Source organism: Piliocolobus tephrosceles, chromosome 8, assembly GCF_002776525.5.
Source record: "Piliocolobus tephrosceles isolate RC106 chromosome 8, ASM277652v3, whole genome shotgun sequence".
Lineage (NCBI taxonomy): Eukaryota > Metazoa > Chordata > Mammalia > Primates > Cercopithecidae > Piliocolobus > Piliocolobus tephrosceles.
In genome coordinates this window covers 4,529,878-4,556,090 of record NC_045441.1, presented here as the reverse complement: position 1 = coordinate 4,556,090, position 26,213 = coordinate 4,529,878, and the positions used below count along the sequence as shown (strand labels likewise).

The 26,213-nt window shown below is 60.1% G+C and overlaps 2 protein-coding genes across 5 annotated transcripts in view; one reads left to right on the top strand and one right to left on the bottom strand.

The window, feature by feature from the left end:
- Nucleotides 1–16,135, top strand: part of GET4 (guided entry of tail-anchored proteins factor 4) — a 20,831-nt gene extending 4,696 nt beyond the window's left edge. For 2 of the 3 annotated variants that reach the window (XM_023188508.3, XM_023188509.2), the window contains exons 2-9: nucleotides 4,709–4,787; nucleotides 5,216–5,297; nucleotides 6,044–6,193; nucleotides 9,238–9,376; nucleotides 10,474–10,614; nucleotides 12,537–12,612; nucleotides 12,696–12,768; nucleotides 14,428–15,524. In XM_023188508.3, the coding sequence (XP_023044276.1) occupies nucleotides 4,709–4,787; nucleotides 5,216–5,297; nucleotides 6,044–6,193; nucleotides 9,238–9,376; nucleotides 10,474–10,614; nucleotides 12,537–12,612; nucleotides 12,696–12,768; nucleotides 14,428–14,516 (829 nt within the window). In that variant the 3' untranslated portion in view covers nucleotides 14,517–15,524. Of the gene's footprint in view, nucleotides 1–4,708; nucleotides 4,788–5,215; nucleotides 5,298–6,043; nucleotides 6,194–9,237; nucleotides 9,377–10,473; nucleotides 10,615–12,536; nucleotides 12,613–12,695; nucleotides 12,769–14,427; nucleotides 15,525–15,839 lie in introns of those variants that run through there. The other variant, XR_002725596.2, reaches the window with a different exon arrangement.
- Nucleotides 16,136–16,960: 825 nt separating this feature from the next.
- LOC111523706 (arf-GAP with dual PH domain-containing protein 1) lies at nucleotides 16,961–25,960 on the bottom strand. Of its 2 annotated transcripts, none has more exons than XM_023188510.3 (7): nucleotides 25,641–25,960; nucleotides 23,987–24,133; nucleotides 19,680–19,763; nucleotides 19,180–19,242; nucleotides 18,500–18,571; nucleotides 18,083–18,311; nucleotides 16,961–17,999 (listed from the first exon to the last, which is right to left on the bottom strand). In XM_023188510.3, exons 1-7 carry the CDS (start codon nucleotides 25,920–25,922, stop codon nucleotides 17,971–17,973), a joined length of 906 nt encoding a protein of 301 aa, XP_023044278.1. In that variant the 5' UTR covers nucleotides 25,923–25,960; the 3' UTR covers nucleotides 16,961–17,970. The 2 variants fall into 2 exon arrangements, with proteins under 2 accessions (XP_023044278.1, XP_023044279.1); XM_023188511.3 differs by lacking the exon at nucleotides 25,641–25,960 and adding an exon at nucleotides 24,227–24,868.
- Between the last annotated feature and the right edge of the window lie 253 nt (nucleotides 25,961–26,213).

Here is a 26,213-nt window from a genome sequence, read left to right as displayed (position 1 = left end):
TGTATTTTTTAGTAGAGACGGGGTTTCACTGTGTTAGCCAGGATGGTCTCGATCTCCTGACCTCGTGATCCGCCTGTCTTGGCCTCCCAAAGTGCTGGGATTACAGGCGTGAGCCACCGTGCCCGGCCGCACATTTACATTTAAATATTTGTGAAAAACGTGTAGTTTGGTGAGGTCTGACATGAGTGAACTATGACCAGTCAAGACATGGAATATATCACGGCTCTGTGGGGCTCTGCAACCAGGCCTCCTCGCCCCCACTCCCACCCCTCCCCGTCCCTGGCTCCCATGCATCTGCGGGCTGCACTGAGGTGAGGTGGCGTTTCCTGGACTTTTATGTACATGGAATCACAATGTGCGCTTTCTGTCTAACCGCTTGAATTCACGCACCACGGTGACTGGGAGACTCCTCTGGGAGAGTCCGCAGTTCCTTTCATTGCTGAATGGTGTTCCCTGTGTGTCTCCAGCAGAATCGTTTATCCCTTCGGCTGTCGGGTGAATCTGCCAAAAGATAGCGTTTGTTGACGTATTTTTAAATATTCTAATGTTTATTTTAGCCTCGGGTATGTGTGCAGGCTTTGTTGATTTATTTTTAAATATTCTAATGTTTATTTTAGCCTCAGGTCTGTGTGCAGGCTTGTTATATAGGTAAACTCGTGACTCGGGTTTGTGGTACAGATTATTTCAGCACCAGGTACCAAGCATGGGTACCTGACAGTTTTGTTAAAATGATTTTTGAGTCTCTCCCTCTTCCCTCAGGCAGGCCCCGGTGTGTGTTGGCCCCTTTCTGTCCCTGTGTTCTCATCGTTCAGCTTCCACTTGGAAGTGAGAACATGTAGTATCTGGGATTCTGTTCCTGCATTAGTTTGTGAAGGATAATGGCCTCCGGCTCCTTCCAAGTTCCTGCAAAGGGCATGATCTCGTTCCTTTTTATGGCTGCATAGTACTCCGCGGTGTATATGGATCACATTCTCTTTATCATCTGCTGCTCACGGGCCCCAGCTTGATTCCACGTCTTGCTGTTGTGAGCGGTGCTGCAGTGAGCATGTGAGTGCATGCGTCTTTATGGCAGAACCATTTAGAGTTCTCTGGGTATATATCCAGTAGTGGGATTGCTGAGTTGAATGGTAGTTCTGCTTTTAGTTCTTTGAAGAATTGCCATACTGCTTTCCAGGATGGTTCAGCTAATTTACACTCCTACCAGCAGGGTACAAGGGTTCCCAAGAGATGCCTTTTTTTTTTTTTTTTTGGAGACAGAGTCTCGCACTGTCGGCCAGGCTGGAGTGCAGTGGCGCGATCTCGGCTCACTGCAAGCTCCACCTCCCAGGTTCACGCCATTCTCCTGCCTCAGCCTCCCGAGTAGCTGGGACTACAGGTGCCCGCCACCACACCCAGCTAATTTTTTGTATTTTTAGTAGAGACGGGGTTTCATTGTGTTAGCTTGATGGTCTTGATCTCCTGACCTCGTGATCCGCCTGCCTCGGCCTCCCAAAGTGCTGGGAGTACAGGTGTGAGCCACTGCGCCCATCCAAGAGATGCTGTTTTAACTCACAGCCACAGCAGTTTAAGGTGAAGGAGAGGAAGGAATTGGGAACCCAGCAGGTTTGGTATCCCTGGGTGTGCGCCCCACAGAAGTCGCGCAGCAGTTCCTGGTTTCGCCTGGTTATGCTAGAGAGAAGCCGACCCGGTTCATCTGGTTAAAAGGAAAATGGTCCAGTGTGTGCGGTGCACACCGTAGCCCAGGGCCAAGAGGAGCGTCTTGTGAAGGAGCTGTACTTGCTGGCTCAGGTCCCTTCTCAGAGTGACTCCCGGCAGAGCAGAGCGGGCCTCACCCCTCCCTGCAGGAGGCCCTAGCCAGCCCCACATCGGGGCGTGGGTGGCTTTAGCTCACGGCCGTCGGCGGAGGGGTCCTTGTGAGGTCTGTCGGGCTCCCTGTCCCTGGCACCTGCGTGTGTCTTCAGTATTTCCTCTTCATCGTCCATGCATCCCTGACGGCTGAGCGCGCGAGCCAGCTTCCCTCTGCCGAGAACGAAGGGCGGGATTCACCCCAGGAGCTTGGTCTTTCTTCATTTGACACCAACAGTTTCTGCCGCTAGTTCTCGTGCTTCCATTCCTGGGTTCTAGTTTTTAATGTGTTTGTAAGAGAAGAGCAAAATCAGGTTGTCCGTACACTCTGCTCCGTGGATACAGATGCTTTGACCGGCAGAGAGCACCCCCGCTCCCTGGCTCTCAGCGCCTCTGTCAGCAGGCAGCAGCCGTTACCCTGTCTGGAAGGCATGTCTGGGTGTCCACACAGCACGGCCAACAGTGCGCAGCGTGCAGAGCCGGGCCGGGAGAAGGCCCAGCCATGCCCGGGTGCCCCCTACTCTCCCTGGCCTCGAGCGTGAGAGCGTACCCGTCCCGCCTTAGTCACCCGGAAAGCAGAACCCGTCACAGCTTCCGGAGTTCTCCAGTGCAGGAGGAAACCCTCCATGTTCAGAGCTGCTTTAGACGGTTTGTGCCCGTCACCGGCATTCCTGGGCCTGGAAACGGGCACCCCCAGCCAGGCCAGGGACCACTGTGTGCCCAGAATTCTCCTCCCGTTCTTTTTCCCCTCGCCTGGCTCACAGCTGCCCCGGCCGCAAGGCGCAGTCCAAGCCGGGCCGGGGGCCGAGACCATCGCCAGTGCCCCCCAGAGCAGGCTCCTCGTGCAGGAATATGGGTCACTGCCTTCCAAGGAGTCCTTTTTCTTCTTCTGGTTTTTAAGCTGCCACCCCTTGCTTTACCTCCGATAGAAGCATCCAGAATGCTGTAGTATCGGCGTAAGCGGAAGCCGGTGTGGTGCTTGCTCAGGGTCAGTGCATGCGGTTCTGCCCATGGCCCTGCCGGCGGCAGCATGAGGCCGGGGGTGTCTGGAAGCTTGTTTTTCCAGAGTGCCCTGTGCCAGATGGCTCCCGGCCTCCTCTGAGTCAGTCACGGCCCTGCAGGACTGGAGCTAGGATGGCCGGTCACAGAGTCAGTGGTCCTGTCAAGGCTCCTGCTGTGGTGTTGGGGTGGGTCTCCCTCCAGAACCTTCACTGTGCCGGGAGCGCAGCAAAACCTGAGGCCTGTCAGTGGCCTGCGGGCTGAAGGGGGGCGGGGGCACTTTCTCTCTTGGGTACAGGCTTTTCCCTCCTGGTGCCCTGCCTCTGTGCAGCGCGACGGGGTCTCCTGTGGTGGGAAGGCATGTGTGCCAGGCTAACAAGATGCCCCAGTCATGGCGGGGCTGTCTGTGTTTGGGATCCCTGGCTGTGGTGCCTTCTGAAGAGGAACCCTGTTTCTGTGGTTAACTGAGCAGCCAGCCCTTCGTGTTCTCAGCTGGCCGTCCCATCCTGGCAACACCAAGCTCACATTCCAGCCCTCAGCGGCATTGCTGTGTCTGTTTATCACCTGCACTGCAGTTGCTTTTGTTTGTTTTGGGGGGATGACGCCTCGCTCTGTCATCCAGGCTGGAGTGCAGTCGTGGCTCACTGCAGCCTCGACCACCTGGGCTCAAGAAGTCCTCCCACCTCAGCCTCCTGAGTAGCTGGGGCCACAGGTGCACGCCACCATGCCCAGCTAATTTTTGTGTTTTTTGTAGAGACAGGGTCTCACTATGTTGCCCAGGCCAGGCTGAAACTCATGGGCTCAAGCGATCCTCCCACCTCAGCCTCCCAAAGGACTGAGATTACAGGTGTGAGCCCCCGAGTCCCGTCTGCACTGCCGTTTACTTAATATTTTTCTTTAACTAGATTTATTTTTAAACAAGGCTTTGTCCAAGGACATTTGGCTTGCAGACACAGAGCTGATTAACTGGATATGTATTTTTTGATAAGGCGGTTAAGAAAAATGTGTAGCTGATGAAATAACATGTGCTGGGCCCCACCACCGGGTCTGGGAGGTGCAGCGCGTCCCAGCAGAGGCCGCCTCCTGCCCACCACGCCTGCTATTCTCACAGGCAGGGCCTGTGCTGCTTAGAGCAGTGTGGCCATCTCGACTTCTCTCCTCGTCGTCTGTCGCACACTGGTCCCCACCACCCTCTCGCCGCCCCTGCCTCTGTCCCTGTGTAGCCCGAGGAACTCCAGCTTTCCCCGCCAGCGGTGCTCTGGGAGTGGGGACGTGATGCAGCGGTGCACCCCAGACCCTTCCCTGCCCTGGGGGGAGGAGTGCGGCACGCAGAGGGGCAGAGGGCAGGGACACTGGCCCCGTGGGGGAAGAAGGTGCTGCTGTCACAGCCGTTACTGTCCTTGGTGGGACCCCAGCCTGGAGTCCGCTATCCTTCGGCCCCTGCCTGTGACCGCTGAGCTCTCAGGTGGCCACATGCACATCCCCTGCTTCTTCCCTGTCCACCTGCCTCGCCCAGTGGTCTTTCTGGTCCCAGCTGCTGAAACCAGTGAGCTGCACCAGGGTGAGGCTGCTTTCTGGCTCCTGGTGTATTTGGACACAGATGGGCCCTTAGTAAGTGTCCAGAGGCGCCCCACGCCACCCTCATGGTTAGCGTGACGCCCAGGACAGACTTCTTCACACAGCACCTGGGCCTCGGGAGCTGCTGCCTGTTCTTGGTGAAAAGCATCTGTGCATATGGGGAGCACCGCTGTTAGGATGCCACCTGTTCCTGGGCACCTTGTTTTTAGCTTCTGACCTGAAGATGAGCGGGGAGTGTGGTGGTGAGAGCATGTGGGTGCGGCTCACGATCTCCTCTCTGTGGCAGGTACATGTCCCAGAGCAAGCACGCAGAGGCCCGGGAGCTCATGTACTCGGGAGCCCTGCTGTTCTTCAGCCATGGCCAGGTAAGCCGTCTTGTTCCTCCTGCGTCCCTTCCTGCTCCGGACAGGCAAGTTGAGGTGGGAGTGACACGGGAGGGGCCTGACGGGCATACCTTGGGCTGCCCTGGGCCTTGGCCACTGGGCCTGTGGGTGCAGAGGGGCCCAGAGTCCCTGACTTGGCTGCTCCACTCTCAGGGCTGAGACGCTGCGCTGCGTTTGTGCACAGTGGGGCTGAGCAGGCATTTTGGTATAAACGGCCCTGTCCATTTTCATTTGATTCTTGGCCAGGAGATCTCTGTTTTTTGGCAGCATTGCCAAGGGATGTGGTGCTCAGAATAGACTCCTCAGCAGTGGCCGCGCTCTGGCTTCTGCTGGAAACCGAGTCTTGTCTTTTCTGTCCTGAACAGGTCAGAGCTTTGTTCTTGATTTTTGTGTGTTTCTCTCTTTTGTAGCAAAACAGCGCAGCAGACTTGTCCATGCTTGTCCTGGAGTCCCTGGAGAAGGCAGAAGTGGAGGTGGCCGACGAGCTGCTGGGTGAGCATCCGGCCCTCCACCCCGGGACCCTGTGACAGCGGCCTTTGCGCCCCTCTCCGGGCCTGTGCGCTGTGTTTGGTGTCTGCATTTGGGGGTCTTGTGTGTTCTGGGGTTCACTCTGCTGCAGTGGCCGTTCTCACCAGGTCCCGGTGAGCCAGGCCCCCTGGCTGGCCCTGGCCCGAGCACACTGCAGGCTGAGCAGCACCTGCTGAGACTTGTAGGCAGAGTATGATCGGGGTTCTGGCCTCTCCCCTGCTCTGATGGACAGTGGCCTCCCTGCCAGCTGGCAAGGTGGGCGCTGGTTTAGGGTGGAGCACCGTTTTGTCCAGGGATTTGACTTGTCAGCATGTCCTGTCAGATGAGCGTGGGGGTTGGCAAAGCCCTTCTGTGGGTGGCCTGGCTTCGAGTCCCACTGCTAGTCCCTGCTGCTCTGGGAGATGCCCCCGAGCCAGAGCCAGGTACCCAGAGCGGCCACAGGTGTTCCTGGACTCCAAACTCCCCACAGCACTTTCCCCAGCCCCTGCCTCGGCCAGGGTGTCTGTCCTTCCTCACTGTGCTCTGGGGCCCGTGGTGCTGGCACCGCGGTGGGCAGGTCAGCGAGGTGGCCTACGGCTCACTCAGGGATGCCCACCAGCTTCCTCTCCCCGTTAAGTAGTTGCGGATTGAAATCCACTTCTGTAAGGCGTGTGGTACAGAGAACCGGAGTTGTTGTGCGTTCCTCTGATGAGGGTCTGTGCTGTTTGCAGAAAATCTGGCTAAAGTATTCAGTCTGATGGACCCCAACTCTCCTGAGCGCGTGGCCTTTGTGTCCAGAGCCCTGAAGTGGTCCAGTGGAGGCTCCGGGAAGCTGGGCCACCCCCGGCTACACCAGCTGCTGGCCCTCACCCTGTGGAAAGGTAGGCCTGGGGCCAGGCGCACGTGGGCCCCTCTCTGCTCTCATGGCGTTGATGTGCACTGTGCATTCCAGTCCATCAGAGTTGCCCACTGGGGCAGGGGTGGGGTTTCACCCTGTGGTCATGTGGGTCGGTCCATGGAGGCCCGTGCACCATGCTAAGCCCCCGATCAGATCCACTGCCCCTGAGAAGCTGCGAGACGGGGGGCAGGCGACCGCCTCTCCAGGCCTTCCGGTGGGATGTTCTGACCCTCAGGGAGGCAGCCGCACCCTCACAGGGCCTACACGTGCTGCTGCTCCTTTCTGGAACGTTCTTTACAGTGCTGGGATGATGCCGTGCCTTGTTTTTCTCCTTTACGCTGACCTCATCTTCTCATGAAGCCTTTGCGGGGATTAATCACCCTGTGATGGGGCTGATGAAGCCTCTGTGCGGGTTAATCACCTGTGGTGGGGTCTGGCTGGCTGTGTTCTGCAGCTCTGAGGCGGGAGTGGTGCTGGGTCAATCTTCACTGAGTGACTTGAGTGAGGTGCTAATGGGGGTTTAGAAGCGTCCTCCCCAGGGCATTCCCTGGGAAATGGGGTGGCAAGTGGCCCCGGTACCGTGAGATGGTTTCCTTCCTGCCGTAGGGAGGCCTGCTCGGGTCTGCATGTGCCTGGGCTTGGCGGGTGGGGAGGCGGTGCCCGGGGCAGCCCCGCATTGGAAGCTCTAGGAACTTGGATCTTGGCTGAAGGCCTTTGCTCCAGAGACCAGGGCTCTGAGCTTGAACAGCTCCTCCTAGACACAGCTGTGCTCCACCCGGCCTGGTGGCAGCTGCATGAGGGCCTGTGTGCTCTGCACACGTCAGCAGCCCCGAAATGCACGCCCATCCGACCTTGTCCCTGGTCATGCAGGTTCCGCCTGGGCTGTGACGGGAGGCTCAGCGCCCTCAGGCACCTGGCAGGCCTTCCTGACCTTCTCCCCAAGCGACAGGAATGGGAAGGTTGCAGATCCAAGTAGAGTTGTTAGAAGGCTCTTCTCAGAGGAGCCTGGCAGAACGTGGCCCTGGCTGTGTGCCGAGTGGCAGGGCACCCACAGGGAGATGAGCCAGTGCCCACCTCTCACCTCAGTTTCCCCGTGGTCGCCTCTTTCCTCAGAAGGGGCTGGCCCAGGCTGGTGCCTCCTTGGTCCCTGGAGCATACCTGCTGCCGCCTTCCCTGGCCTCTGGCTACGGCAAGCCTCCCGTACTCCTGTCCCCGAGCCAGCACGCCTCCACACAGAACACGGCCGCAGATGACCCTCCTCTGCCCTGCATAGCGAGCTGCCGCCTGTGTGGGTCCCAATGCCAGGTTGGGGAGGCAGGAGCTGCCCCCACACCCTCCCTCGGAGCTGTCGTCCGTCTTTCGGATGAGTCAGGAACACCTGCGTCAACACTGGGTGGCCGCCCTTGCCACTCCTGCGCACGGGCCCTGTGGGGAGAGCCAGGCAGTGGGTGGCGTGGGACAGGTGATGCCCAGTGCCCAGGAGACCTGCGTGGCAGTTCCTAAGACAGGCACAAGCGATCATGAGGGACGTACGTGTCTATCTCCCCACCCACCACGGGGTTAGGTCGAGGCAGTCCAGGGAGCGTGTGGGAGGACTGTGCTCGGTGCGTCTGCAGAGATGCTCTGAAGAGGGGCCCTGGCTGCCTCCCGTTGGGGTAGGCGCGGGCCCAGGTCCCCGACAGCATGACGGTGCTGTGAGACTTTGATGGACCTCACCCGGGGAGCCTGCTCCACGCCAAGGTGGCCACGCACGGCCTCTGCGGTCCTAAGCACAGGCCCCATACAGGACCTGAGGCTGGGGCTTCATGACACTTGGGCTGTGGGCTTCCCTGGTGCTTCCCTCCTGGGGATGAAATCACACCCATAGGTAAAGGTTTGGGAGTGTAGGGAGACAACAGGAGACAAAGCAAGGTGACAAGGACTCTGGCAGCCACGGAGGCAGCAGGAGGGTCCTGGAGACTCCTGTCGGGCAACGCAGTCGGGAAAGGGCCCACTAGGTGGGAGAGGCAGGTTCCTGGTGAGTGCTGAGATCTGCACCGTGGGAAGGGCTGGGCTCCCAAGGCATGCATGGGGCCTGGGAGTGGAGTGAGTGTGAGCGGGTGTTAGGGTGGGGCTTGGGAGTGAGTGTGAGCGGTGTTAGGACGGGGCCTGGGAGTGGAGCGCGAGTGGGTGTTAGGACAGGGCCTGGGAGTGGAGTGAGTGTGAGCGGGTGTTAGGACGGGGCCTGGGAGCAGAGTATGAGCGGGTGTTAGGGTGGGGCCTGGGAGCGGAATGTGCTTTTGAGATGTTGAGGGTTGATCATTGGGTCAGTGTGGTGAGCACATCAGGCTGGTTTTGACTGTTGATTACATGCTAGATGCTAGGCCCTGATTACATTGCTCCCTGTAAGTTGCTTCTGGTAGGCGGGGAGGGTCACATGGTAACACTCTGTCATTGGTCATCACAACGCATGTTAATGTGATTGGATTCAGCAGCTCTGAGAGCTTGGAGGATGAAGGTGTTGCATGGCTGAGTGACTGTTCCCTGGTGATCTGTTTGTTTGGTGCTGTGTGTGAGGTGTGGGCCGGCTCTGAGTCCCTGTCGGGTACCTCTGCCTGTGGGCTCTGGCTGGGCTCTCCTCCAGGGCGGGCAGGTGGACTACAATTAATATATCTTTCCACTGACCGGGCGCGGTGGCTCACGCCTGTAATCCCAGCACTTTGGGAGGCCGAGGCGGGTGGATCACGAGGTCAGGAGTTCAAGACCAGCCTGGCCAACATGGTGAAACCTCGTCTCTACTAAAAATACAAAAATTATCTGGCTATGGTGGCATCCGCCTGTAATCTCAGCTATTTGGGAGGCTGAGGCAGGAGAATTGCTTGAACCCAGGAGGCGGAGGTTGCAGTGAGCCCAGATCGTGCCACTGCACTCCAGCCTGGGTGACAGGAAGACTCTGTCTCAAAAAACAAACAAGAATATCTTTCCACCTTTCCTGTTCTATATTATATTCATGAAATGCATTCAAATTTTTCTGTGTTTCCTTTGCAGAACAAAACTATTGTGAGTCGCGGTATCATTTTCTGCACTCAGCGGACGGGGAGGGCTGTGCCAACATGCTGGTGGAATACTCCACGTCGCGCGGCTTCCGCAGCGAGGTGGACATGTTCGTGGCCCAGGCCGTGCTGCAGTAGGTGTTTGTGGCTCTTCGGGTCTTGGCTTCCATCGCTGCCTTGGCCGGGCGGCCTTAGAGCAGGTCCCCTTGTCCCCTGCCCGAGCTGTGCTGCAGGATAAACTGAGTTCACTCTGGGCAGAATCCACAGTGCACTTGTCAGCCAGAGTCACCCGTGATTTTTCATAAGTTTAACCAATTTCAAGAAGTATCTTAGAAACTCCCCCTTTCCCGACGGGCACTGGAGCGCCCTCCACAATGCGCCTCTCGCCCGCTTCCAGGAGGCCCTGCAGCCTCTGCTCTACTCAGGCCTGCCTTGGCCTGTTCTTTCCCGCAGTATCTGGAAATGCGGAAATGCACACTCAGGTCATAGAATTATGAGCATCTACCCCGCGGCCCCTCCCGCCAGCTCGCTGGGGCATCCTGCAGGCCGAGCTCCGGGGCCTTTCTCATGAAAGCCTTATTCGTGTCTATCAGTTTCTTCCCACAGAACAAACGTGGATTTCAAGGCGGGCGTTGGGGAGTTAACTTGGGATCTGGGGACAGACACCCTCTGACCTCAGTGCTGCCCACTGCAGAGCTCTGCCAGGAGCTGGCGTCTGTGACTTAGTTAAAAAGCTGGGTCAAACCTGGAGCTCCCTGGCTCTGCGCCGCCCTGCGTGCACGTTTTCTCTGGGCTGACAGTGGTCCTGCCCCTGGGACACTGAGCCCTCCCCGTGGGCCCTCCTCGAACAGGAGCCAGGGTCTGTGCGGCACCCGCCGGCTGCTCGGCCATGGCTGAGTGTTCTGGTGCGGGCCAGCGTCTGCAGGGTGCGGGCAGCCTGAGGAGAGGAGAGCTTGCTCAGTGCATCGTGTAGACGGGGCTCAGGCTGGGGCCCAGCTCCAGAGCCTGGTGACCTTCCCAAGCTTCGTTTTCTTCACCTGTGAATTGCAGGCTTCCCCGGTGTGCCCTGCACGTGAGGGGAGACACGCGTGAAGCACTGAGTGCCTCCGTGCCTGGGGCCACGGGACCCGTGGGCGCACGAGCTTGGGAAGGACATGTCAGAGGCTGGCACCTGTGCGGGCAGAAGCCATGTCCTCCAGCCCTTCCACCACCAGCATGTTCTCATTTCCAGGTTTCTCTGTTTAAAAAACAAAAGTAGCGCATCGGTGGTCTTCACGACGTACACCCAGAAGCACCCGTCCATCGAGGACGGGCCTCCGTTTGTGGAGCCGCTGCTCAACTTCATCTGGTTCCTGCTGCTGGCTGTGGACGGGTGCGTCTTGGTGTCTTGGGGGTGGGGTGTGAATGTGTGTGTTGTGTGTAGACGTGGCATGGGTAGCTGTGTGGGTGTGTGCGCAAGTGTAGTCATGGTGGAGGTAGCTGTGTGGGTATATGTTGTAGTGTGGGTGTGGTGTGTGCAGGTGTGAGTGCAGGTGTAGGGGTGTGGGTGTGTGCAGGTGAGTGGTGGGTGTAGGGGTGGGTGGGTGTAGACGTGAATGGTGTGGGGGGTTGTGTGCAGGTGAGTTGGGTGTCGATATGGTGTGGGTAGCTGTGGAGGGGATGTGCAGGTGCTGGGTGTCCATGTGGTGATGTGGGTGTGTGTAGATATGTGCGTGTGTTTGCAGGTGTGTTGTAGGTGTAGAGGGGGGAGTGTGTGCAGGTATGGGGTGTCTGGAGGGGGTAGTTGTGTTGGGGTACATGCAGGTATGTGTGTTGGGTGTAGACATGGTGAGGGTGGTTGTGTGGTGTGTAGGTGTGTTTATAGACGTGTGGGTAGCTGTGTGGGGGCGTGCGGGTGTATTGGGCACAGACGTGGCAGTATGGGTTGCTGTATGTGTGCAGGTGTTGAGTGTAGGCATGGGTAGCCATGTGGGCGTTTGCAGGTGTTAGGTGTGGGTGTGGTGGTATGCACAGGTGAGTGCTGGGTGTAGGCATGGTGGTGTGCGCAGCTGTGTTGGGTGTGTAGGCGTGGTGTGTGCAGGTGTGTGTTCGGTGCAGGCACGGTGTGTGCAGTGCAGGCGCGGTGGTGTGTGCGGGTGAGTGGTGTGTACAGGTGTTCGGTGCAGGTGAGTGGTGTGTAGATGCAGTGGTGTGTGCAGGTGAGTGGTGGGCGTAGGTGCGGTGGGGTGAGTGGTGTGCGCAGATGAGTGTTGGGTGTAGGTGCAGTGGCATGTGCAGGTGAGAGGAGTGTACAGGTGTCCGGTGCAGGCGTGGTGTGTGCAGTTGCGTGCGCAGGTGAGTTGGGTGTAGGCGCAGTGGTGTGTGCAGGTGTGCAGTGTAGGCGTGGTATGCAGGTGATGTGTAGGTGCGGTGGGGTGTGCAGGTGAGTGGTGGGCGTAGGTGCGGTGGGGTGTGTAGGTGAGTGCACAGATGAGGGTTGGGTGTAGATGCATGTTTGCCGTAGGCGTGGTGTGTGCAGGTGAGGTGTGTAGGCACGGTGGTGTGTGCAGGTGTGTTGGCGTAAGTACGGTGGTGTGTGCAGGTGAGTGGTGCAGAGGTGAGTGGTGGGTTTAGGTGCGGTGGTGTGTGCAGGTGTGTGGGGTTTAGGCGTGGTGTGTGCAGGTGTGTTGGGCCTAGGTGCAGTGGTGTGCGCAGGGTCAGTGCTGGGTGTAGGCGGGGTGGTGTATGGGTTAATGGTGTGTGCAGGTGAGGGGTGTAGGCACGGTGGTATGTGCGGGTAAACGGTGTAGGTGCGGTGGTGTGTGCAGGTGAGAGTTGTGCGCAGGTGAGTTCAGCGTAGGTGCAGTGTGTGCAGGTGAGTGTTGGGTGTAGGTGTGTGTGCAGGTGTATGTTGGGTGTAGGCACAGTGGTATGTGTAGGCACAGTGGTGTGTGCAGGTGTGTTGGGCATAGGTGCAGTGGTGTGTGCAGATGGGTGTAGGTGTGCAGGTGAGTGGTGTGCACAGGTGAGTGGTGTAGGTATGGCGACGTGTGCAGGTGTTGGGTTTAGGCACAGTAGTGTGTGCGGGTGAATGTTGGGCCTAGGTGCGGTGGTATGTGCACGTGTTGGGTGTGGGCGCAGTGGTGTGTGCAGGTAAGTGTTGGGTGTAGATGTGTGCAGGTGAGTGGTTTGGGCAGGTGGGTGTAGGTTCAGTGGTATGGGCAAGTGAGTGCTGGGTGTAGGCGCGGTGGTGTGTGCGGGTGAGTGTGGTCCTGTTCTCCTCACCTAGCACATCCCTGTGTCTCTGTGTCCCAGTGGGAAGCTAACGGTGTTCACTGTGCTGTGTGAGCAGTACCAGCCATCCCTCCGGCGTGACCCGATGTACAACGAGGTGAGAGGTCAGGGCTGGGGAGGGAGGAGGGACCCCAGGGCCTGGGTCTGGCGGCTCCTGAGCCTGCTACCTCTGCTTTGCAGTACCTCGACCGCATAGGACAGCTGTTTTTCGGCGTCCCGCCCAAGCAGACGTCTTCGTACGGAGGCCTGCTCGGTAAGCTGGGGCGCCCTTGCCACGCCCACTGCAGCCCTGGGTCGGTGTGGGATCGTCATCTCTGCCCAGGCAGGGCCAGTGCAGTCTTTCATGTAGAAGTGATTTTCTGCTCTTTCAAATGTTTTCCAACTTTTTTTTTAGTAGGAAATTATATTTTAGAGTAGAGAATTCTAGCACGGTGCCTCCCAGCCCCGTCTCCACTCCAGAGCTCCCCATCCCTGAGATTTCTCCCACTTCCTGGCAGGGGTCACGTCGTGTGGCCGGCTGCGTGCTCACCTGTTTCTCCGTGCACCATGCCAGGTGGCCTCTGTGAGCCTGGTGTGCCCGGAACACTGCCGGCCATTGTGCTGGGGTAGGCATTGCTGCCGTGGCTGTGGGGTCACAGCGGGGCAGGTGTCTGTGGGTGGTGTCCCATGCCACGGCGGGAGAGGTCCCTCACTGAGGCGCCTGCCTTCCCAGTGTCATCGGTTTGGGTTTAGTGGGAGGTGTGAAGCGGTGAAGGTGTGAAGCGGTGACCTATCCCCACAGCTGTCTGCCCTGGTGCAGCTGCCTCGCGTGGCAGGCCCCGTTCTCCCGGGGTGCCCACCCACACACATTGGCCCTCATTGTGCCCCACGGCACAGGCTCCTCCACCCAACACCCGTCAGGAGCGCCCTGACTCTTCTGCATGACTGTCCTGTTGAAACCGCAGCCTGGGCTCCTGTTCCACAGAAGCGCCGTCGGGCATGTCCTGCGATTGGGGTGACATCGTGGATAAGAGAGGGTGACACCGCCACGGCCATGTCTTTGTATTCAGAGAACACGGTGTAACGTCTCATTTGGTCGTTTCAGGAGACGTTTTGAACTTTGGCTTTGTGTGTAGAGTAGTTGATTCGGTAAAAATCGGATGACAGTGACTGCAGTTGGCCCCTGTGGGAGCAGCGTTGAAGCTTTGGTGCATCCGGTTGATTCGTGTGTCACCATAGGGTGCGGCGCACCTGTGCTCTACGGTAGCGCTTCCCTTTGTTGAAAAGCGTCTTTCTGGCCGGGCGCGGTGGCTCACGCCTGTGATCCCAGCACTTGGGGAGGCTGAGGTGGGCGGATCACCTGAGGTCGGGAGTTTGAGACCAGCCTGACCAACATGGAGAAACCCTGTCTCTACTAGAAATACAAAATTAGTTGAGCGTGGTGGCACATGCCTGTAATTCCAGCTACTAGGGAGGCTGAGGCAAGAGAATCGCTTGAACCTGGGAGGCGGAGGTTGCGGTGAGCCGAGATCACGCCATTGCATTCCAGCCTGGGCAACAAGAGTGAACTCTGTCTCAAAAAAAAAAAAAAAAGTTATTTCCGTGAGGCTGTGTTGGCTCTGTAGGGCCCTCTGTGGAGGGTGGTTCTCTAGGCCCCCATGGCTGCTCCCTGGTGCCGTTGGTGGATGTGGAGGGCGGCTTTGTAGAGCCCCCGTGGCTGCTGCATGTTTTGAGTATCTCTTTATGGCCATCGGCTCCCTGTCCTCCAGAGGGTCCTGTCCTTGGGTTCCTGGGTCACAGACAGTAGCGTTGTGAGGCTTTTGCTGGTTGCATGGGACACTGGGACACTTCACGAGATGTCTGTGGGAAGGAGGGGTTTGGGGGCCTGTGGGAGTCTGCCCGGGCGTGACTGCCACGGTGTCCTTCTTTCCAGGGAACCTTCTGAGCAGCCTGATGGGCTCCTCAGAGCAGGAGGAGGGAGAGGAGAGCCCCAGCGACGGCAGCCCGATCGAGCTGGACTGAAGCGTCCGGGACACGTGGAGACACCACGGTTGACGACGGCTCAAGGGACGTTTCAGAGGCGAGTCCTGGGTGGCTCCTCGCCTGGGGGCTCCCGGCCCTGAGGCTGGCGGTGGCCGTGTGCCGGCGCGTGTCTGTTTCTGTGCGGTGGCTCAGGGTGGCGCGGCTGCGGGTTGCTGTGCTGCTGGGGCCCGGGAGCGGGGCCTCGCCCCTGCTGGCCGCCACGTCCCCCGAGATTGACCACAATAAAGCACAGGCCTTGCCGCGGCGTCACCCTCTCCCACTCCTTTGTTCTGGGTCCTTTCGGGAGGGCTGATGGGCAGCACAGGAGGCCCGTCCTCAGCGGGGACTGGGCACATCATGCTCCTTGCCTGGCGTCCAGCATAGCTGCAGTCACCAAAGCAGGCGCTGGCCCTCGGACATGAGCGCCCAGCCGGGGCCCGTGTGGTCTGTAGATGCGAGCGGCTGTTTTTGAGCACGGGGTCACCCTGCAGTCACGGTGAACTGGTCCCCGTCGCAGACGGAGCGCACGTGCCCGCGCCATGTTCTCACACGGTGGAGGGGCGCGTGTGGCAGGACGGTGCCCGCGGGTACTTGCAGCTGTGTCCCATGTGGCATCCCGGAGCTGCGCCCTGCCGGTCTCTGTCAGCACCACGCTGCTGTGCTGGAAATGCCGCTTTAAAAAGGGACACCATGGGACTCTGCCCGTCTCTTTCATAATGCAATATTTATTTGTATTGGGTGATTTTTTTGACCTGACATTTTAGGTTTTAACCAAATAACCGGTCCGGGAGTGAGCAGCTCCATCCTCTGTCACAGATGCTATTCCAGATGTTACCAAAACAATGACAAAAGGGGAGACGCTCTATTTTTTCACAGTTAAATGACAGTTGTAGATGGATACACAGTTGTGCATGGGAAGGGGAAACGCACAGCTTTATTTACTGTAAAGTGAAATTTAAGGAAGGTTTGTGTGAACCGTTGCGCATAAATAAACCCTTTCTACCGGGCTGTGCGACGCTGGTCCTTTCTCGGGCGCCCACCCGTGGGTGTGGGGGCCTCTGCTCTCAGGGCTGTGCCTGGGAGCCCCCAGAGGAGGCGTGCCCTGTGGCCAGACTGCCCGTGCGTGGACGGAGCAGAGGGCTATCGGGAAGTCTCACATTCACTTGGCTGTGATTTTAGAAGTAAAGTTGTGTAATTTCCCCGCCCCACCATGCAGAGCCCCTGCCCTGTCCTAGGTGCTGACAGGGCACCCGTCCCTGCCGTGTGGCACTTGCTTTGAATAGCGAGTGTGATCCGGAGTGACTGAGGGTTTTGTGTGTGCAGCGTCACTCAGGCTTACCGTGAGACGGCAGGAACAGCTGGCCAGAGCCCTGCAGGCGGCCCCCGTGGCCCGTGCTGAGCCTGCACCACGGCGTCCGCCTCTCCCTGCCTCAGGACTTTGCGGCAGCGTCACGGTCCATCCGTATGCCTGCTGGGAATGCTGCCAGCGAGGGGAGGCCCTTCCCCACAGCTGTGTCCACACAGGGAGGTGTGGACAGACAGCGAGCAACCCTTGCCGTGACCACCTTCTGTGCCTGTGCATCTTGCCTGGTTTGAAAAATGCTTTCCCCCATTAAAAAGTTGTTCTGTGGTCTGTAAAATGTGACGGTCATCAGCGTCCTCCGCGCACACGTGGACACATGGGGACACGCACTCACACAGTATGTGGACACATGGGGACACGCACTCACACAGTATGTGGACACACTTCCACGCTGTGGGGAGCCTGCGGGCACTGCTGGTTGCCCCTGGGGATGTGTCCAGCGCAGCCCAGGGCTCTCCCTGACCCAGGCCCAGTCCTCTCACCTCTGGGGTTTGAACCATGGCACCTGGTGAGGCTGCAGAGCACTTGCCTGGGGTCTCAGCTCCAGGTGGGGGTATCTCACCCACATCCTCACCAGCACAGCCCCCTTGGGGACCCCTAGGCTGGGGTTGGGAGACCTCCACCCTGCCCTGGGGCCCCAGCTCCTCATTGGAGAAGTGGGATTCAGCATGTTCTGTGTGAAGGCTGAGGGGCCCAGCATGGGGGCGCTCGCAGGCACACGGGACCCCCCCCCACCCGGGATGCATCCCCCATTCTTTCCTTCATGCTGAGCTGGGCTTGTCTTTCAGGCTGTGGGCTCTGCCCAGGAACTGTCTGGTGGGCCTCAGATGGAGGCAGCGGGGGAAGGGGTGCTGGGGAGCACCTTGGGTAGGGGGGAGCACCTCGGGTGGGGGCCAGCTTCCATGCACAAGGAGCATAGTGTGCTGTGACCAGCTCAGACACCACGTCCTCCCTCCAAACCTCAGGGAGCAAAGGCCCTGTCAGGTCCCTGGGAGCAGACAAAGATTGTCCTGAAGCCAGGGGGGCAGGGCCATGTGTTCCCAGCCCAACCTCCTCCCCACTCCATCCTCGCACACACAGCTGGAACCATGCCAGAGCCACACTTTATTCCAGGATGTGACACAGGGCAGCGGATGCCCGGCCTCAGGAACCCCCTCCCCACTATGAGGGCTTGTCCAGGGCTCCCCTGGAACACAGCTCAGCCAGGCAAGGCTGGGAGAGGGCTGGGCCCCCCAGGTGACCTGCAGACGCCTCCCCCACCTGCACGCCCCACACAAGGGGAGCCCTGGAGCCCAGCCCGCCTTGACAGGAAAGAGATAGGTGAGAAATAAATACACGGCTGGGCCACCAGCAGCAAGTGCAACAGTGCCCGGGCCCCCCAGGGCCACTTCTGCCTCTGGTGGCCTCACCGCGGCCCAGGCCATCATCCCCAAGGGTTCAAACACCACTGTCAGCAAGCACCGTGCTGGGCACACACAGGCCACGTGTGGTGGGACAGCTGCCTGGTGACCCCTCTAGCCTGGGAACCAGGAGCACAGGCTGGGGCGACTCCTGCCCAGGGAGGACCTGTGCGGATAATCCACCCAAACACCCCCACAGCCCCCACGGTCCCGTGACACACAACAGGCGCTCAATAAATACTTGTGGAGGTGGGGAGAGGGCGGGCGGCATGCGAGCAGGGCCCAGTCCCCAGCGGCCGGCAGCTGCCCACCGTGCCGGCCCCAAACAGGGCTCTGCGCTGAGGCCTGGAAGTTCCCTCAGCCACGGTGGGCGGCTCCTGGGGGCCGTGTCTGAGCTCGGGAGCCAGACTGGGCCCTGGAGGAAGGGGGAGCCCTGGGTCAGGGAGGGGCAGGTTGACTGGGTGTGGTCAGCAGCAGCGTGACGGGGTCAGAGGTCAGGGCCGGGGCTGCCTGCCTTGAGGTTCCAGAGAAGCATCCCGGAAACTGAGGCTCGGGCCCTACCTGGCAGCGCCCGGGCTGCCCTGAGGAGCAGGTGGGGCCAGGTGGCATCAGGACGCTGGAGTCCCCCATCCACAGGTCCCCTCCGTCTTCCACAGTGAGTCCTGTGTCCGTGGGCCTCTGACCGCACTCGCTAGGGTTTATGCTTGAAGTGTGCCTCCACTGCAATGGAACAGGGTCCGGTGCTGTCACGGCCGCAGGGAACTGGGGACCCGTCCAGGCTGCTGGCCGCCCGCCCCCCTCACCTGCGTACTCCTGGGGCAGCATGGGCCTGTCCACCGCCTTCTGGAAGGCCGCCACCCACTCCCTCTGGTCGGACTCCGTCTCGCAGGCAAACAGAAACTTGCGGTCGGGCGTGACGATGGTGATGCCGTGCGGCCAGTGGTGGCCCTGGGTGGACGGCGGGAACCCGTGCAGCACCGTGTAGCCACTCTCCTTGCTGCCGATGAAAACTTCCCCTCGGGCGAAGGCGTCCTGCGGGTGGAGACCACACTGGAGGCGGGGCCATGTCCCTTCCAGCTTCACTCAGAGCCGGGGGAGGCCACAGGCCAGGACTTGGGAGGCCACCCACCCTCCTGGTCACACATCTGGTAGCCCCAGCCAGTGAGCTGCCCTCCTGTGCTGGCCGGGCAGGGCAGGGCCGGGCCACAGCTCCTCCTTACCAGGGGATCTTTAAAGTACATGAGCCTGCGGTCGTCCATGGTGAACCAGCGCTTCCGGAAGCCTTCTGTTTGCTGTGGGTCAGAGAGAGCCTGTGACTGGCAGGTCAGCCGAGGCAGGCCTGCATCCAGCCAGCAGCAGCACACCCCGGAAGGCAGGGTCCTGGCCGGTCCTGGCCAGCCTGGGTCAGTCACCTCCACTCACTCACGCCTGCCGCTGGCCATGCCACACAAGGCCCCCGCACACGCCAACCCTCCAGCCTCCACACGGCACCTCCAGGTCCCCCAGCCCTCCCTGAGCCCCAGATGGGGGTTCAGGCCTCACTTAGGAGCCCTCACACCTGCACTTCTCCTCCGGGACCACCAAGACTCCCGGGGTTTGTCTCTCCCTCCCACATCATGCCTCAGGGAGTGGCAACACGTGGGCCCCTGGCCGTGCAGGTGCACAGTCCTGTGGGTGAGGAAGCTGGTCGGACTGAGTAGGCAGGGAGGGTCTAACCAAAGCCTAGGACAGTGGCCCGGGTCTGCGGGGATCCTGACCAGGCACAGATAGGGGCCATGAGGACCCACCAGACACCAGTTTAAAACACGGAGGCGGCAGCTGGGAAGGTCGCTGCACTTCAGCCCGAGACCCACCATGACACACCCCAGACCGCCCCAGGCTGCACGGGAGGCACACGCACCTTGGGCCCCGTCTTCTCCATGTAGCCTTCCTTCAGGTAGTTCCTGGAGAGCTTTGGCACCAGCTGGGGCAGGACACACCAGGCGGGGGGGCCTCAGAAGCGCAGCTCAGGCCGAGACCCTCCCTGACTGTGCCCCTCCGTGCTCCCCTCACCCCGGGCCACCAGGGCAGGGCCCAGGCCTGGCACAGCCTCTGCAAGGTCCGTGTCTCTGCCTCTGCTTGCCACCCCCTTCCCTCCCCCTTTCCCTTTTGGCTGAGCTGAAGTTCTAGAGTGAGGCAGGAGAACTGCAGGTACTTCAGGGTGAGCCCTTGGCCAGTCCCAGGCCCACCCTAGGGCTCAATGTTATCCCAGAGTCAGGGCACCAGGGCATGAGAGCATCCTCCACCCGCCACCCCACCACCGCCGTCCACCCTGGAGCTGACCACAGGGCACGAGGACACCCGCCACCCCACCACCACCGTCCGCCCTGGAGCTGACCGCAGGGCCACCACTCAACTCACATCCGCGTCACTGGCCCCCGGGAATGCCACCTGCAGGTAGTGGAAGCGGGCAGCTCGGAGTGCATTGAACCAGTCCACAATCTCCTAGGGGCACAGGCGGGCACAGGCTTGGGCTCAGGAAGCTGCAGGGCTGGAGTCCCCACAGAGGGGCCGCTTCCCCCAGAGCCCAGCCCCTTCCTCCTCCCCGGCACCTCAGCTCCCAGCATTCCTGTGCAGACCTGGCCTCTGTGCCCACACTGAGGCCAGCGCTGCTACACAGGGCCTGCCCCTCTGCAGGAAGGTGGGTACGGACTCCCCCAGCGAAGTCCTGAGAAGGGCCAAAGGGCCTAAAGGCAAGGCAGGGCTGGGCGCAGGGCTGGGCTAAGGGCTGGGCTAAGGGCTGGGCTAAGGGCTGGGCTAAGGGCTGGGCTAAGGGCTGGGCTAAGGGCTGGGCTAAGGGCTGGGCTGGACAGCGTGGGGCTGGACAGCGTGGGGCTGGACGGGGTCTGGGGCTGGACGGGGTCTGGGGCTGGACGGGGTCTGGGGCTCGACGGGGTCTGGGGCTGCCATCCAAGCTCACCCTGTGGCCCTGGCTCTGCTGGGGCATGGGCCAGCCTGCCTTCCTTTCAGATGGTGCTATTTTTATGAAGACCCTTATTTTGTAGCTCATGCAAGTCTTGGGGTGACGGGGGAAGGGAGGCTCATCTGTTTATAAACACTCGTGGAGCTGTGCCCCTACCAAGAGTGGGCAGAGGGCAGAACTGCTCTCCAGGGAGCTGCCCTGGTCCTCTGGAGACCGTGGAGTGGGCCAGCACCCTAGAACAGAGGCCCATGGACCAGGCCTGGCACCCAACCCCACGTCGGGTGCCCTTGGGGTCCCGACCTCAGCCTGGCTGTCCCCTGCCCCCAGACCCAGTGCCCCTCCTGGGGTCTGCCCAGACCCTTGGCCCCATGACCTTGTACCCTGAGCCCTGAGCCTCCTGTCCAGGCTATAGCCTGGAGCTGGTGACCTCTGGAAAGGTGCCCATCTCCACTCTTGGCTCCACCCTCTCCTGGCCAGGAAGGGCCAGGAAGGGCCAGGAAGAACCAGGGAGCCCCATCCTTCTTCCCTTCTCTCATGCCCTCTTAGGCTTCTCCCCCAGCCCCTTTGGCCTTGAGTTTAGTCCCGCAGGCAAAGCCCCCAGCACTGGACCAATCCAGTCACAGCTTCTCCAGCTGACACCCGGTGCAGCACCAGCTGGAGGATGGTACAGCCCCAGGCTCCTCCCACAGCAGTGGGATTGCCCTGCCCTCTCCCAGTGGCCCCACCCAGCAGAGCCCCGCCCACCAAGACCCGCCCACCCCGACTGCCCCTCATAGGCCTCCAGCCCTGCTTTCTCCTGTGGCCCTTCCTCCTAGGCCACGCCCACCAGCCACACCCACACCACCCAACCAGCCTCCCCTCCTTCCCCCTCCCACCCCGTTCCTCCGGCCCGCCCCATCCCATTTGGCCCCGCCCTCCCTCCGGGTAGAGGAAGCTGAACCTGTCCACACCGCACTGAACCAGAGGCCTTGGGAATTCACTGCTCCAGGTTCCCGGAAATGGAGGGCGCTCTAACCAGGAGAACTGGTTGGAAGCTCGTCCCTTTTCCCCCAGCAGGACATGGAGCCGACTCTTGGGGGCTCCGGGCAGACGGGACATGCCTGGTGCACTCCAGGGAGCTCTGTGACCCTGCAGGCTGCAGCCCAAACTCCCTCAGCTCCCACCACTGAGGGCAAAGTGCGTCTGCCTGGGCGGGGGGATTTATCTTTGGAGGATCTGACCTGCCCAGATTCCAGGATATCTGGGAAAGATTTCTCACAGGGAACCCAGCAGATCAGACCGGCAGCCACTTAGAAGACAAAAACATTTTTCAGGGATAAGCAAGCTTCAAAAATTAACATTAGTAAGATACCACAATCAAACCAAAAACAGCGTTTTAAAAAGGAATATGCAGCTAGGCACGGTGGCTCACCCCTGTAATCCCAGCGCTTTGGGAGGCTGAGGCGGGGGGATCACTTGAGGTCAGGAGTTGGACACCAGCCTGACCAACATGGTGAAACCCCATCTCTACTAAAAATACAAAGATTGCGACTAGGCGCGGTGTCTCACACCTGTAATCCCAGCACTTTGGGAGGCCGAGGCAGGCGGATCACCTGAGGTTGGGAGTTCGAGACCAGCCTGACCAACATGGAGAAACCCCATCTCTACAAAAAAATACAAAATTTTTGGGCGTGGTGGCACGTCTGTAATCCCAGCTGCTCGGGAGGCTGAGGCAAGAGAATCACTTGAACCCCGGAGGCAAAGGCTGCAGTGAGCCGAGACTGCACCATTGTACTCCAGCCTGGGTGACAAGAGTGAAACTCCGCCTCAAAAAAAAAAAAGTTGCCTGGGCGTAGTGGCACATGCCTGTAGTCCCAGCTACTCAGGAGGCTGAGGCAAGAAAATCACTTGAACCCGAGAGGCAGAGGTTGCAGTGAGCTGAGACCGCACCATTGCACTCCAGCCTGGGCAACACAGCAAGACTCAATCTCAAAAAAAAAAGAAAAAGAAAAAGAAATACTCCAAGAACCAAAGGCTCTCTGCAAAATTAAATACATGAGAGCAGAAATAAAACCCTCAATACAGTGTTGGAGACAAAGTTGAAGAAATCTCCCAGAAAGTAGAAGCAAAATGAGCCGGCGTTAAGAGTGCCAACATCTCCAAACCAGGAGTTTCAGAAAATGAGAACAAAGAAAGTGGAGGGAGGAAATTATTAGATAAGAAAGCAATCCCTGACCTCATGGAAACCAGTAACTGGACTCGAAGGGCCACCCTGGGCCTGTGCCCAGCACAGCAAAAGACGAGGGACTCTTGCCAACACACGCACGGCATCAGAGAATTTCAAAACCCCGGGACAGACGTACTGAGAGGGAGGGATCTGTGGTGCAGAGCCTTCAGCACTAGCAGGAAAATTAACTCCAACCTAGAATTCTATATCTAGCTACAGTCTAAGCCAAGCAGGAGGTAGAACGTTCCAAGGTGCCAGGTGACAGGCCACTTTCCTTCCAAGCACATCGCTTCTACCAAAAGGAACAAGTAAACTAAAAAGATGTGGGGCCGGGCAACAAGACTCCACCCAGGAAGGAGATGAGCCTGCAGGAGCGAGATCTCCAGGCCGTGGGAGTTACGGGCTCCCGGTGCCCGACTGCCTCCAGAAAAAAGTCTGCAGAGAGCCTACGGCAGCATGCCGTCAACTGCGGCAGAGAACACAGCCGCTTTGTGGGAAAAGTGATCGCAGCGTGCTCCGAGGCATCCAACGTCAGCCCCGTAACAACCCCAGGTGCAGACGCCGGGGGAGCACGGTGGGCACGGGACGGGGACGGGCACGTGGGAGGGCATGAAAAGAGCTGGAACCTCTACTTCCTCGTGGGAAGTTGTCAGATGGTGCCTAAAATGGGTACATTTGCAGCCACACCGGCAGGTTATTTTTGGATACGAGGACAAATTCCCAACGGGGGTTAGGAGGGGCCTCAAACTTCTGTTTCTCAAGACTTGGGAACAATTTAGCGCTTTAGACCACGTGCCCATAGACGGGTGATAAAAATAGAAACGAGAACCAATGCAACAGAGAGGCTGGACCCACCGCTGGGCCCCCTGCAGCCTGGCCCAAAGACAAAAGGATAGCTTTTGTGGGAGTTTTATCCGGGTTCCCCCTAAGCCCTCCAGAGATGAGGGGTGCACCCGCGCTCCCCACCGCCACGCCAAGGGCAGCCAAAGGAACACTGCCCAAACCAGCCCCAGAGCTGGCTGCTGTCCCCTTCTCCTCCCCACAGGACCCGAGTTCCCCCAAAGGCCCCCTGTGGGCATTGTGGGGGTGGTGGGTCCTCTAACCTGAGCTGGCAGCCCCCACTGACGGGGGCAGGCTGGATGGTCCCAGAGAGAGCACGGTGATCCGGTTCCTGGGCAGCCCGGGCTCGGGAGGGAGCCTGTCTTCCTGCACCTGGCTTCCCCCGGTGCCCGCCCTCCTGTGCCACCCAGTCCGAGTGCCCACCCTCCCACACGTCCAAGCACCTGCCTTCTCATGCCACCCAGCCCGAGCGCCCGCCCTCCCGTGCCACTCAGCCCGAGTGCCCACCTTCTCATGCCGCCTGGCCCGAGTACCTGCCCTTCAGCGCCACCAGGCTGAGTGCCCGCCTTCCCACACTGTCCAAGCACCGAGTGCCTGCCTTCCCACCCTGCCCAGCCCAAATGCCCGCCCTCTCGTGCCACTCAGCCCGAGTGCCCACCCTCCCTTGCCGCCCTGGCCCGAGTGCACGCCAGCGCCCACCTTCCCATCCTCATGGTAGATGAAGATGTTGCGCGTGCTGTTGTCCTTCAGGTAGGTGACCTGTAGGCCATGGGGGTGGCCGATCTTGGCCGGCTGGAAGGTGGCATTTAGGTGCTCAATCTTCATCACAGCCTTGGGTTCCTTGGCCTGGGAAGGGGTGGGGTCTGAGCACCTCACAGGGGCCACCATCCAAGCTCGGGGGAGCAGGAAGGGCAGACCCTGTGGGTGCTGGCAGCACACCTGCTGTGCTGTGTGGCTTTGGGCAGGTTACTTAAGCTCTCTGAGCCTCGGCCTCCCGGTCTGTAAGCAGAAGGTAACGGCACCTCCCTCCCGGGGGTGATGGGGACTCAATGACACTGTGTGGGTGGCTTTTGACATCAGACACTGCACCTCCCTCCCCAGGGGCAGCCCCGGGCCCCCACAGGGCACGGCAGCTCCCACAGGGGCAGGCCCCAGCCACCAGCCCACCTCCAGCCAGCGCCCGACAGCAGTGTGCCATAGCTCAGGGCGGGTGCTTCCGACCATCAGCCCATGGCCCTGGGGCCACCTCGCGGAGACCCCGCCGTTCTGGCCAATGTGTTTGTCCTGTCTCGAGCCAGTCTCCCCAGGGTACCTCAGGAAAGTTGGGGGCTTTCTGGGGTCCTGGCTGGCTCCAGCAGGGCCCAGTGACTAGGTTCTCCCCATCCCACGGCTGGGCCTGAGTTCAGGGGGCCCTGCCCGGCCACCCAGGCTCCTGGAAAGCCTCAGCTGCCCCACCCTGGGAGACACGAGGGCCGGGAGACACAAGGACCGGGAGACACAGAGGACCAGGAGACAGAGGACTGGCACACAGAGGGCCGGGAGACACACAGAGGACCGGGAGACACACAGAGGGCCGGGAGACAGAGGGCCGGGAGACACAAGGACCGGGAGACACACAGAGGACCGGGAGACACACAGAGGACCGGGAGACACACAGAGGACCGGGAGACACAGAGGACCGGGAGACACAGAGGACCAGGAGACAGAGGACCAGGAGACAGAGGACCGGCACACAGAGGACCGGGAGACACACAGAGGACCGGGAGACAGAGGACCGGAAGACACAGAGGACCGGGAGACACAGAGAGGACCGGGAGACACAGAGAGGACCGGGAGACACACAGAGGACCAGGGGACACAGAGGACCGGCACACAGAGAATGGGGAGACACAGAGGACCGGGAGACACAGGACCGGGAGACACACAGGACCGGCACACAGAGGACCGGGAGACACACAGAGGGCCGGGAGACAGAGGACCGGGAGACACAGAGGACCGGGAGACACAGAGGACCGGGAGACACAGAGAGGACCGGGAGACACACAGAGGACCAGGAGACACAGAGGACCGGCACACAGAGAACGGGGAGACACAGAGGACCGGGAGACACAGGACCGGGAGACACACAGGACCGGCACACAGAGGACCGGGAGACACAGAGGACCGGGAGACACACAGGACCAGCACACAGAGGCTTCACAGCCCGTCACAGGCTGGTTCTCCTGGAGTGTCCCCATCGAGGGGGCAGCAGGGGGGGCAGCTGAGGATGGACGTGGCCACCACAGGCCCCAGCGTGGGAGGCCAGGATGCTGCCCTGGGACAGTCCCCCACCCCACCCCTGTGTCTGGCTCACGTCATTTCTGTTGAAATACTTCAGGGCACCCTCTCGTTCCGTCAGCACAAACTTCCGGCTTAAAAACTGCCCATTGTCCCGGCCACGTTTCCAGAGAAAGCCCTCGCGGTACCCTGTCGGGCAGAGGGGACATGAGTCAGACAGTGACCATGGATGAGGGAGATGGGACATGGAGGAGACAGGGGAGAGGGGACATGGGTCAGACGGTGGCCGTGGATGGGTGAGAGGGAACATGAGGGGTGACAGTGAACAGGGGTGACAGTGGACGGGGAGACGGGACATGGAGACGGAGACAGGGGAGAGGGAACATGGTGGGAGAGGGGACACGGGTTGAGAGGGGACATGGAGGAGACAGGGAGACGGACAGGGGAGAGGGGACACAGAGGAGGGGACACAGGGGAGAGGAGACACCGGGGGAGAGGGGACACAGGGGAGAGGAGACACCGGGGGAGAGGGGACACGGGGGGATATGGACGGGGAAGACACGGGGGGAGAGGGGACACGGGGTGAAAGGGGACACGGGGTGAAAGGGGACACAGGTTGAGAGGGGACATGGAGGAGACAGGGAGACGG

Excerpts from the sequence above, each read along its gene's own strand:
- LOC111523706 (XM_023188510.3), bottom strand. The coding sequence starts at position 25,922 with ATGTCCCGTCTCCCCGTCCACTGTCACCCCTGTTCACTGTCACCCCTC. Across the intron at positions 19,243-19,679 it reads CGGGGGCCAGTGACGCGGAT|CTGGTGCCAAAGCTCTCCAG; the intron begins GTGAGTTGAGTG and ends GTCCTGCCCCAG. Across the intron at positions 18,000-18,082 it reads GCTGCCCCAGGAGTACGCAG|TGGAGGCACACTTCAAGCAT; the intron begins GTGAGGGGGGCG and ends GTTCCATTGCAG.